The 13,598-nt window shown below is 35.7% G+C and overlaps 1 protein-coding gene across 1 annotated transcript in view; it reads right to left on the reverse strand.

Moving 5' to 3' along the window:
- Positions 1–281: 281 nt before the first annotated feature.
- LOC128862224 (dynein axonemal heavy chain 3) overlaps positions 282–13,598 on the reverse strand; it is a 279,729-nt gene continuing 266,412 nt past the window's right edge. The window contains exons 61-65 of the mRNA XM_054100729.1: positions 12,413–12,572; positions 12,100–12,314; positions 4,278–4,475; positions 1,916–2,126; positions 282–801 (exon numbers count right to left, since the gene is read on the reverse strand). Of these exons, the coding sequence (XP_053956704.1) occupies positions 475–801; positions 1,916–2,126; positions 4,278–4,475; positions 12,100–12,314; positions 12,413–12,572 (1,111 nt within the window). The 3' untranslated portion in view covers positions 282–474. The remainder of the gene's footprint in view (positions 802–1,915; positions 2,127–4,277; positions 4,476–12,099; positions 12,315–12,412; positions 12,573–13,598) is intronic.

Raw genomic sequence — 13,598 nt, forward strand, 5'->3', positions numbered from 1 at the left:
CTTTTCAACGTAATAGTTTAAATTTAAATTAATTTTAAATTCTTTGTTGTTTGAAAAATCTGAGCAAAATTAATGTAAAAAGTCGCTAGAGGGTTAAAATATTCTAGAAAGTTTTACTAAGTATCCTACTAGCCGTTGGACAACTTTTGACTTCAATTCTACAACATTGAATTCCCTGAAATATTGTTGATGCTTTTAAATGTAATAACATTTGTAGAATTATTTTTGCATTAAAAAAAAAAAAATACTAAAAATAATTTTATTTCATTAAAAAGAATCAAGCAAATCAGGGAATGTATATATTCCGAAATATATTTAGAAACAAAACAGAAATTAGTAAAAATAAAGCTTCCTTACTATTTGCAATTTCGCAGCTATTACCAAATAAGATTATAAAAATATGAGCTTGTAATGTATAAGTTAATATGCAAGTATATATATACGTAGTATTGCTCCACTCAGGCAATATTCATTTCAATCATCCAGTTGGCAAAGTGACGCTGTGCCACGATTGATCCAATGCATTGGTGTCTGACTACAATTCAATTGCATATACATCACGAAATTGGTGGAGTGACCAGTTGTTGAAAGCACACCTCTCCTTTCGCTTGTCTTGTAAACTGGGCAATCATAAATGGTGCGCCCTTTTGCGCCCTCCTTTGTCGTTTGACTCGGCTCATGTGTCTCTTTCAAAGATGGACGGAAAAATATCACTGGCAATGTATCGAATAATATCTTTGAGTAGGACTCATCCAGTTCATGTGTCTCACGATTAAAGCGTGCACCTTCCAAGAAGAGGCCCTATTTGATGATGGTAAAGATGGCAAAGTTAGAAATCAGTAATTGGTTTGAGTAAATTATAAATTTTATAATAAAAATTAGTGAGAATATAATTGAATATTTTATATATGGATGTATGTGTGGCGGTCGCCGTAGCCGAATGGGTTGGTTCCTCACTATCATTCGGGAGTGCGTAAGTTCGAATCCCCGTGCATGAAACATCAAATTATAGAACAAGATAACTGGAAATCTTTTGTTTCCGAACTATGCGCCTCTAATCTGCGCGACAGCAACAAATAATAATAATAATAATATATCAGTGTTAACAGGAAGATCGCATCGACACTTGCCTATAATCAATAAAAACATTTGGCATCACTGTTTAACAAATATTACACCAATATTCCGTTTGTGAAGAAACATCAAGACGCAAACCACAAATGGGAGAAGGAAGAAAATGTACGAGAAAAAAAGTTCAAAACCTAACTCGAATTTTGAGCCACCATAACATAAACTAATACAAAACTGCGTTCCCAGATTTTTCAAAAAATTCTGTTTTAAGTATGAAATTTGTAAAATTTTTATAAATTGTATGTCTTTTGAGACTTGGACTTCTTTCCCAGGAACTACGTGAAAATTACGGTTAATGCCAATAAGCCCAAGATGACTCCAGAGCTGAAGAATGAAATCATGCGCGCAATAAATGACATGCAGCGCGAAATATGCCAAAAAGTCATGGAAAATTTTTCTTGCCGAACACTTACTTTCTTCGACAAATGTGTGGTTTTGGGGGCAGTATGGCATGCAGTATTTTTCTGTTTCAAAGTTTTCCTGGACTATGTTAACATATTTCTGGAAGCTAAAACTAAGACAAATTTAAATCCATGTAAACCAATTTTAAGTTTTTTAAATTTTCGAAAAGGAAATGGCCATTACTTTTTACCGCATGAAAACAAACTATTTCTAATACGAGTACATATCTTACATGGAAAAATTTTGTCTCATCATTGATAGACTGTTGCTCCTATGTGTGTGTTTATGTACAGCCATGTGTAAAGAAAATATAAACAACACATTTTTATAAAGCTTTAAATGTCAGTAATTGAATAGTCGTTATTTTTTCTTTTTAACTTACCCGTATGTATGCGCCAAAGCTTGGCTTGTTCTCTACTTCCGTTTCATACTTAGTCACTTCAAACTTTATATCGACCATATCGATTTGGAAAGAATTTTTTCGCGAATAATTTTGTAGTACACCAGTAATGAAGGATTGTGTGAAATAAAAGCCCGATAACCAATACACATCCGGTTCTCCATTGTCTATCCACTGCTGGAAAAATTCCAAGCTGGAGAAGGAAACAAATGAAAGAATAAGTAACCAGTATTTGATGGAAAATCACAAGTAAGTAAATATGTAGATATATGTGTAACAATGTATGAATTAAAAACCTTATACTATACTTTAAAGGCTCACATCCTAACACAGGATGCACCGCAATTTTCTAAAGTATTGTAATCCTTACAGCCATGGAATCATTGTTGCTTAAGTAGTATAATCAATAACGCAAAAACTACACTAGCGAATCGTTCGAATGTTACCAACTTGGGGACAGTGTGCCAATCGAAATCCCATCAATCTGCTCCATTGCATCAACAGCTCTGGCTGGCTGTAGATATCTGCCTGTTGGAGGTCTCTTAATGGTATCAAAACAGCACTTGAGTGCTACTTGGGGAGTGTCAGAGTTGTACTTCAACCATTTTACCCACTTACCTACCAGAGCTATGTCGTAAAGATTTTGTTTTCAAATGAAATTACTCTTAATCTCAACAAATTGAAAAAGTAATCAATTCGCTTGGTTTGGACTGAAGGAATCGATTACTAATTGTAATTCTGAACATTTTCGTGTATGAATATATGTATAGTATATACTTAGACGATAGATAAAGTTTCAAAGGCTTGGGGGTTCAAAACTAAAGAAAGTGAAAAAAGCTTAAAATTTTTACAGCAGTACAATACTACGTCAATCTCTAGCAGTGACGTCGAAACACGTCTCTTGAACGCTCCTCACCCATTCACTTCAATCGTTTTGTGTTTGTTCATGAATACTCATACATTTGATTATAAATTGTATAGCTGTCAAAAATTGGAATAATTTCTGAAGAGGTTTGTGAAAATGCATATGTATATATGTGTATATATCGGGTGTTTTTTAAGAGCTTGGGAAATTAAAATATACAAGATAGGAATTTTATTGGAATGCATTTTATTTTACTTTAATCTTGTAGATAATTTCATAGCATTTATTTTTTTATTATTGTATAATATCTAGCATATGTCCGCCGCGCTTACGAGTTACATGGTCCATTTTATCAGTCCAATTTTTGGCTACTTTTTTCAAAAAATCTGAATAATAAATTTAAATCCAATCCACAAAAGTGCGGCGCAATTGATGGTTTTTCGGCTTTGATTCTTGCACGAGCTGTATTTTATATGCAAGTAAGCCAAGATCCTTACGTATAATTTTCTACGTAGTCGAAGGCCAAAAGTCAATAAGTTGAGAACGACGACGAGTCGATATTTCGGCGTCTTTTTCCACACATCGCTCTATGAACTTCGCGAACAGATTTATTTTCTTAAAAGTAAATTTTCACAATTTGAAAGCATTGCCCGAGCATTAATCGCTTCATGGTGACTTGTCGAACCTTACTGAACAGAATGGCAACACAGTTTGCCACTCTTAGCTGTGAAAACATAGTTATCGATATAGATAGTTCTCTTGCAGCTAAAAAAATACTCTATACACGCATAATAATATAATTTGTGGTCTTCAACTTGGGACAGAGCGCTTTTGACAGGTTGGCGACGTTTTTCAAATCTGTTATTTACTTTTTTACAGTACTGATGCAAACGGTAAACTTTTATTATGAACGATTTGCGCGGAGGTGACGTGAATTGATTAAAACACTTTACATCGTCGAATTTTGTGAAGTCGCAGGTCTATGCCAATAAGCTGCAGTGGGTCAATGTCTTGACAGTCAGCACTGCTAAAGACAACCGGCTGTATATAGGAAAGTCAATGAAAATTGGATCGCGCGTATCCATGCCAGCGTACGAAGGCACGACGGCTATTTGAGTGATGTTATATTACAATCTTATTGTCATAAACAGAATTTCTCTGATACTTAATAAGCTGAGTGGGGTTTAATTTCATTTTAACATCGCCCTTATTGAAAACCCCTATACAATATAAACGTATTGCCTTCACATACGTGGGTAACAAAGAAATGAGTATTAAAAAGTGAACAATCGGAGCTCAACATTATTTGCTTAACAATTCATATTATAATAATTATAAAAAAAAAAACCAATTTTTTTGTTAGTAATAAAACCAATTTATGCATAAATTCATAACCAAAAAAAAAAAAAAGAGAAACATAAAAAAATACATTTAGTCGAAAATTTGTACCTTTGTCTTCAAATATTATATTATACTCACCGTGCTAGAAAATCCGTAACATAGCTGCCAAGTGGCTTAAGCGATGGGTAGCTTTTCCTTAGCCAATCGGCTGGTAATCTACCAATCACCAATGACGAATGTGTACGCTCCAATTCGGGTATCATAGCTATTTGACCTTGTATGGCTTTTTGTACGTTGATGAGACTTTTGCGTATGTAATCCAACAAACGATTGAATCTGGGAAGTGACAAGCATAGTAAAAACATCAAGTTGGCATAGCACAAAAGAACATACAAAACTGAGGCGAAAAGAAATATGAAGATATTAGCATTAAAACTACTATTTATGGCTTTTATATGACTTCTGCGTTTAATTGCTTTTTCTGGGAATGAACACTTAAGCATATTTTGAACATTTATTATTCTTTGCAATTTTTTATTTTGACTCAAATGGCCCATTATTTGGATTATATTGTATTTTAAGCTTAAAATTATGAGACTGGTCAATAGTATATTAGTTTTTTCGTTCATCAAAAAATACTTCGCGCTTCTTTCTCATACTAAGTGGTCATGGCGTCAAAAATAACACCGTATTTATGTTTACGATTTTCAAATTATACTCATACTTGTATTACAAATAGAGTTTTTTTAATCATATTGACAAAAAATCTTGACAAAAAATCAATATCATATCTCCGCGGAACAAAATCTGTCGCCTTATGTGTGAACAACGTTGGGAAATATTCTGAACTTCAATGTTGTGTAGCCCAAACAGTGCGTTTGTTCAAAATAAGTAGTGAAAATCATTTTTTCTGACGTAGCGCATTTTCATCCCGGCTACTATATTGACAAAGATAATTGTCGCATCTGGGGGTCGGAAAAACTGCACGTGATCGTCGAGAAGGCAACAGATCCTCTAGAGTGACAGTTGGGGCTGATTCTGCAACGATGGCATCAGTGGCCTATTTTTGCTTTAAAAATTGTGCTGGATATGTCACATCGGTCAACGGCAAGTGCTACAGAGGCATAATACCCGATTTATGGTTGCCAAAAATTGAAAACAAAGGCTAAGACGATCTCTGGGTTTAGCAGGATGGCCTGCCATGCCACGCAGCCCATGGCAACAATTTTGAGCGCTCCAAGTTTCGTAATAATTTCGGCGATGCAACTTTTATTGGGTATGGTGAAGGATTAGCGGCCATCGTAGCCGAATGGTTGGTGCGTGACTACCATTTGACAGTGCGTATGTTCGAATCTCAGTTCATGAAACAGCAAAATGATAGAAAGTTTTTTTCTAATAGCGGTCGCCCCTTGACAAGCAATGGCAACTCTCCGAGTGTATTACTGCCATTAAAAAGCTCCTCTTCAAAGACCTTTTGCCGGAGTCGGCTTAAAACTGTAGGTCCCTCCATTTGTGGTAAATTTTAAAAAGACGCACGCCGCAAATAGGAGAAGGAGCACTTAAAAGAAGTGTACGCGCCAATTATTAGTTTATTCTATTTATGGTGAAGCACTAATGTTATGCGAACACTCTATTACAGATTCAGGACCTTAAAGTGAATATTGAGCACGCCAATTGTGAGATAGAGCTGTTAAGTTAGCCAAGGCGAATGAAATCGTGTTCTATATTCCACGTATAATGGAATGTTTGCCCTGAACAACTGATTTATGTTAATTTTTTGAATTTTTAAAAAGAAACCCTGTGCATTTATTTATCAGTTGCATTAAAAGAAATATTTTTGCAAAATGGGCCTATAGACAGCGCTGTGCTTGAGACATTTAGAAATTGCTTATGCAAGGTGAAGTCCAAAATAAATAAGTCTGAGCTAAAATAAAAACGGCAGCAGCTTTGTTATGATAACATCGAGTTTATTTTTTCAAAACAGTTCCCTTGTGCCTCGATACACTGTTTTGCGCGATCTAAAAACAAAAAGCAAAAGATAGAGTGTTTCAGATCATTGACCAGAATGTTCTGCAGGATGTCGGTACAAGCCTTTTGGATGGCCTCTATGGACGCAAAATGTTTTCCTTTTATGGCCAAATGCAATTTTCCGAATAGGTAGAAGTCACAGAGAGCCGTATCAGGCGAATACCGTGAGTGATTGATGGTTAAAAGACGATTTCTAGTAAAAAAATCAATCACAAAAGTGAATCGATGAAATGGTGCATTGTCGTGCAATAGGCGCCAGCTTCCTCCTTCGCGGTATTCAGGTAATTGTAGAATGCGATGCAACAATCGTTTCAAAACGCCAACGTGTAAACCACTCATGAACTCTGGCACGAGATAGACAATCATCGCCATAAACTTGTTTCATCAATTCAAATGTTTAAACGTGTTACCGATTTTAAAACAAAATAACTGCAATAACTTCACTTCCACTGAACCGAATGTCATCAAGCTTTCACTGGAAGTCAGCTAGGGATGTAACTTCCAACGCACTAAACATTTTTATGACCCCAGTCTTGTTTATTTTGGGTTTCACTTTGTACATACATATGTACATATTATATATAGCACTGTTTGATGCCTAAAGAATATATGGATTGCGGTAACCAGATGGAAAATCGGCTACATCGGCGTGCTTTTAAAAACATACAGGGTGGACCAAATGACATGTCAAATGTATTCATAATTTACTTAAAGGTGTGAAATTTACGAAATGGGACGCTATACGCTTGAACAAAATTGGGCATATTGAAAACCTATTTCCAAAGTGGTGAGTCTTCTTGTTCATCCGCGGTTACAGTAAATGGCGAGCGTTACCGTGACATGCTCAACGAGTTTTTGTTTCCAAAAATTGAAGAGGATGACATGGACGGCATTTGGTTTCAACAGGACGGTGCAACTTGTCACACTGCCAAAGTTACACTCGAACTTTTGGCTACCGTTTTTGAAAACCGAATAATCAGCCGAAATTCCGATATCAATTTGCCGCCTCGGAGTTGTGATTTAAGTCCGTTGGACTATTTTTTGTGGGAAGCCGTTAAGGACAAATGCTATGCGAACCATCCAGAGACGATTGATGCTTTAAAACACGACATCGAAGTTGCCATTCATGAAATTGGAGCCCAAACATTCGAAAATGTGCTTAAAAATTGGGTTGATCGAATGGCCTACTGTAAAGCCAGTCGTGGCAGTCATTTGAACGATATTATTTTTCATTCATAAATGACAATAAAAAAACAGTTTGAAAAAATATTGATTAATTTTTTTTTATAGCCGATTCAAAAAGCAAATTTTACATGGCTCACCCTATAGTACTCTTTATCAGATACGAGTATTTGTACCAATTTTGAAAACTGGTGAATTAGACCTATTCCAAGAGATTTCGCAGAGGGTATTTTTTTTCATATAAACGCACAAGAAAATCAGAACATGAGGATACAACTTTGATCCTCCGCCTATTATCTAAATGTGTATTCGATGGAATAGTCTAATTAGATACTACGAAAATTTCAGTTTAAAGACGATAAGTTTCACCTATAGAATACCACGATTAAGAACAAACGGAAGACGCGTAGCTACTTTTTGTAGTAACAAAAATGTAAATCATAAACTATGTTAGTAAAATATATGTACTATATACAGTGAGCTCGCGCTAATTTGATTTAATTAATATGAAGCTGTTTTCTTTTTCGAGATACTTCAAATTTGCGAATGGCTGGAAAAATTATAAAAATATCATGCGCGTACCACTGTTTTTTTCTGTTTACCAGTGCTTTGTTTAAACAACTTTGTTCATTACAAATATATATATTTTTGCTTGTGCCATACTCAAAGTAAAACAATAAGAATTCATGCGTCCAACAAAGTATGATTTACACATTCAATTCAATAAAAAAAATAAAAATTCCGTAATCCTGTTGCTATTGATTCAAATCAAATAAATTCGAATCCAATAAACTTATAGACAATGAGAATTGTAGCTTGTAACATCAGAAGGCTGCACGGAAATTTCGTCTTAACATATATTATTTAAAGAAGGCATGGTTTTATCCGAGATGAATAATATGTACCCATTTATCCAAAAGAGGGCGTGTCACTGCGCTTTTTTAAATTTTATTTGCTTCGTATTTATTTTCTTGTGATCATAATTTGACCAATTTTGAGTAATTCTGCTTCATTATTCACGCTGGTTCATTGAAATATATTAAGTTTTTCTCGAATTATCGTGGACGTGGACGGACGGATGGGCAGGTACGGCTAAATCGGCTACTCTTATAATTCTGACCATATTGGTATATATGTATGTATATGCCTGCATTTATCTCGATTCTTTTAAGCTGTTGTACACAACGAATAATAATACATACAAACGTTATATGAATAAAATCACACTACTCTTGTGCAAAAGTGTGAAGGTATAACAAAATATAGCTATTGTATACTCTGCTCATTTTGCACTAATTTCCAGTGTGTATGCAGTCCTTTACGAGTGCAAATGGACATCCAACTGGACATCCATACAGTAAGCAATGAATATTTCCGTAAGTGGCTAAGGACTTCTGTAGTGTTTTTCAGTTTTGCTCTTTTCTCTGGCATCTTTTGTACGTAATTCTAACAAGTATCTGCACATCTCGTTGTATTGATGTTGTCTTAATTTTTTCAAAAGAAAATCATACATCTCAATTACGGAAATTGTTGAGTGGTGATTGAGATGACCTATTGATTTGAGTGTGTTTGTACGTAAGCTTGCAAAAGACTGAAAGATATTTACATGCTTATACGATAGGTCTGTGGTGTGAATATTTGCATAGCCATGGATTTTGGTATTTCGAGTGGTGCAGTATTTAGTTTCTTATAAATTAGTCGGTTTTGCTTGAAATGCATTTGATTAGAATGATTTTTTTATTGCAGTGGCTTTCCTAAACTGAAAGTTCATAGAGTTAGCGCAAATTCAATTAATAAGTTGGGAAGGTAAAGCATTTCCTTTTCGTCTTATTTCCCTTTGAAAGTTGCTCTTCTCCTCTGCGAGAAGGTCCATTGAGGACCTTTATTCAACCTCTGCAAATTCAAGTTACTCTGATGCGTAAGCAAAAATATCGATGCTTTCTATTGTATTTACAGATCCCTGCTTAGTACGGTAAAGTCTTCGATTGTCACACTGAAACTCATTTAGCGGTAGGCCCAAACCAGCAGCTGTTTCGATAGGGTGGAACCCAAGGGGTCTACTCATCCTTGTTTCAGTGGGCAAACTAAGATGCCATAAAAAAATCTCCATAGCCATTTTGCTTTAATCGTCCTTCGTAGCTCTTCTATACAATCATCTTGGCCTAATATTTCTTCCATTTATCTATCGTTTACTTTTAGGTAGGAAAAAAGTGTTCATATATTCTTCTTCTTTTTGATTGGCACGATAACCGTTCAAGCGATTTTGAGTGAATTTAATGAAGCTCGCCAGTTGTTTCTTTCTCGCCAGTGGAACAGACCAAGTGAACCCATTTTCCATCTGATCTTTACAACGCAGAGGAGACCTTCCTCTTCCTCTGCTCCCATCAGCTCCCAAAGCTCATACAGCTCATTGTCCCATCGGTCTGTTCATACATTAAGATGTTAATATTATTGCGAGCTTACTGTACTTATATTGCTACAAAATTTAAACGAGAATACAAAAACATTCCATTAAACTACTTTTAAAATCTTAATCCCAAAGATATTTTAAGTTTAAATTCCTTAAGTGTGGGAGTTACCGTACGTTAGCCCTTATTTCTAGGGTCATTTACTGAGATTTGGAAATTAATGAAAATCATTATTTGTAAAAGTGTAGTACACTTGTCACATCAACTTATTTAACCTACATTAGCTTTTGGATATACATTCTGTCAAAAAAGTACCCGGAATCGCTCCATAAAACAGAAAATATTTATTTTTTATTCATCAAAGTCTTTTGCGTTATGCTTGGCATTCTTTGCATTTCACTGAGCCAATTCCATCCCATAAAAGGCGGTGCTTTCTCATTAACCTAAAATCACAAGATAGTAAATCATCCATTCTCTTCCTCGCTTTCGTTCCCGATTTGATGACAGGGGTGATAAACTCCCCATCCCCATATGTCAACGAATACTCCAATTACTCTGGCTTACAAATAATTAATGGTTTTTTACCCAATAACCTGACCATTAAGTAGGTAGGTGTGTAGAAGTGACAGTCGGTCTTTAAACCAACTCACTTACATATACCGTTGCTGATCCATTGTGATACCATAGTAGCAGTTTATCTGCCACTGTTCGTTAAATCATTTTGTTTCAAGTGCAAGCAGATTGATCTGGCTGACACTTATGGATGCCATCAGTATCATTCAAGAACAATGAACCAAAGTATCTAAGCCTAGTGGCATGCCACGCAGGATAGTGACAGAGAAGATGTCTGGCAGACTCTTCCTCCTTCTCATACTTGCAGCTTCCGCAATAGTCGAAATGAGGTACATTCAATCTTTGAGTATGCCCACATAGAAGTCAAAGGTCTGTGATCAAAGCAACTTACATAGAGGCGAGTTTCCTTGACGGATTGAGTAAGGCCTTTGAGCGCCTGACGTCCCATTTTGGCCACATTATTTTTATAGCATTACTTGCCAGACTCATCTCGTGGCTGAAGTGACAATGCTATTTATACCACACAGTTTGAGGATTGAGAGAAATGCGAGTGGTAGTGCCCTCTCTCGCTAATTTATTTGCCTTATAAATCCGTTGTATACCATTATGATCTGGCATACCGTATCAAATGGATTTGGAAATATTCCGAGATCTCGTTAAGAGATGCCCGGCATTTGCGAACAATGATGGAATTATTGACAATCACATCAAGAGATTTAATCGCCGCTTGGCTATCAGAATAAATATATAGTTTTATAAAGAAGAATAAAGTAGTTTTTGCCTAGTTAGTTCTGCCTACTCCAAACTGGATAAATAGGCAAAGCGAACGGGTCTGGAGGTGAACGCGGACAAAACGAAGTACCTCCTGTCAACAAACAAACAGTCGGCGCACTCGCGTGCTACTTGGGTTGACAGTTATAATTTCGAGGTTGTAAAAGACTTCGTTAGTTAGGGACCAGCATTAACACCGATAACAATGTCAGCCTTGAAATCCAATGTAGAATCTCTCTTGCCAACAAGTGCTACTTTGAACTGAGTTGGCAAATGAGTAATAAAGTCCTCTCTCGACGAACAAAACTAACACTCTACAAGGCATTCACCATGCCCGTCTTAACGTATGGCGGAGAAGCTTGGACGATGACAACATCCGATGAAGCGTCCCTTGCAGTGTTTGAGAGAAAGATTCTGCGCAAGATTTTTAGACCTTTGCACGTTGGCAACGGCGAATATCATAGGCGATGGAATGATGAGCTGTATGAGCTTTACGACGACATAGACATAGCGCAGCGAATAAAGATCGAGGGGCTACACCTGAAATATGTTACAGAACAAAACCATAACAAAACCTTAATTTTTGTAAGTGAAGCATGAAACAAAGTGAACAAATTTAAAGTTTTTAACGTTTAAACGTTTTTCGTTATATGTCAAAGATTTTTTCTCAATCAATCTGCCTTTTTCGACCACACACACTTTATAGATCATCAATTCCCGGTTTTTTTTTGACCGAATGTACTTATACTAAAACTATACCCAACCTGACAAGCATTCGCTATACTTCACTATAAATTTGCGTACAGACGTACCTACACATGTATCTACATACTTATATATTAGGAGTATGGAATTTCCCATAGATACCTTCACAGCCTACGTGTATGTATATGTACGTTGCACATTTACATTTCCCATACATATCCTTGCGGCCCGTATATGTACTCGTATGTGAATATGCACATATTTACTTCATTCTGATTCCACTATCTTCTTACCTTATAAGTTCTTGTCGCAAAACTGTATTCATGGAATTCGTATACACCACCGGATACTTCTGACCCACCTCGGCAACATTAAATGCCTGAGGTAAGCGTGATAGAATCTCTTTGCATATGGCATATGCTGGGTCCACCCTGACACCATCTGTAGCGCCACTCGCCTTCACTGAAGCCATTAAATCCGTTTGGGTGAGTAATACACCGCCAATCAACTGTGTTATTAGTGCAAGTGCAAACAAATTTATATTTAATGGATGAGATTTAAAATAAATACGCTTCAATAAAGAATTGCTAATGCTGGGATACTTACGCTGCTTGTCTCGTTGTTGTTGCGATTGATGTCGGCATTTTCGTGTAAACCAAAAACTTCCGGATGAGGACTAAGAGCAAATGTCGAAATATATTCGATGGCATTGAGACGTGTAGGACTTAGTGGCACACGGTAAGTGCCGGTCTGTGACAAGGGATAACTGCATAGCAAGAATGAGAATACAAAAAAGAAATTGGTGTGGAAATGTACATTTCTTATATCCTGAATAAGTTTAAACATACATACGTATATGTTATAAGTAATCGCTGTTTCCCAGTAAAACAAAATGCTCTTATATGTAACAATGTATGTATAAATATTAAAATACTCTACGAGCATACGCTGCTCATAAAGAGTTGTAAATGGCAGTCTTACGTAAAAGCGCTTTTGGGAGAATTTAATACATTTTTCTGGCTCACTTAAAAGTTTATTTTATGACTGTTTTATAACTTATTCTAGGGGAGAGTGGTGACTAAATCATATGTACTTGTATTAAAATATAGCGAACACGTGGGTTTCCTCTGTTTACTAAATTAATTGGATTAATCTGATTCAATTTTATTAATTAAATTATTTATTAAGGCCCAAGAGTTTGGTATGAAAGAGGAAATATTCAAAAAAAAAAAAAATTTAGACTATTTTTGAAAGTATGGCTGCCCAATAAATTAGATCTTATATCTTATATCTAATTTAACAGTTATCACTCATGCGAAATGAAATAATAACGATCTTCAAACTGATGGTGTTATTTTTAGTAACAACATGAATCAAATAAAAGAAGAAGCATATCGATAACAAAATTTCTGTCAACAGATTTACAGGTTGATTAGTATATCTATTATTAGCTCTATATTTATGGCAGCGCCGAGTTAATGTATTTTGGTGTCTAGAGCCTGCTTTTTATAAACAATGACTTTTCAGAAACAATCATAGCACAAAATCATATTTTTCGGGATGATATCATCAGCTGTACTCGTACAAGGCGCATGTAAAGGAAATAATTATTTTTGCGGTCATAGTTTTGCCTAGAAAAAGGCTTTTTAAAAGTATTTCTAATAAAGAAAATGAAATGAAATGTTAATTTATAAAAATTATACTCTTTTATTTTGTATACTCAACTGGTAATAGTTACTGCCCGCCTACATCAATTTAGCTTTCTCCCATCGGCCTTGTGAAAGGCGTAGGA

The sequence above is a fragment of the Anastrepha ludens genome, chromosome 4 (genome assembly GCF_028408465.1).
Source record: "Anastrepha ludens isolate Willacy chromosome 4, idAnaLude1.1, whole genome shotgun sequence".
Lineage (NCBI taxonomy): Eukaryota > Metazoa > Arthropoda > Insecta > Diptera > Tephritidae > Anastrepha > Anastrepha ludens.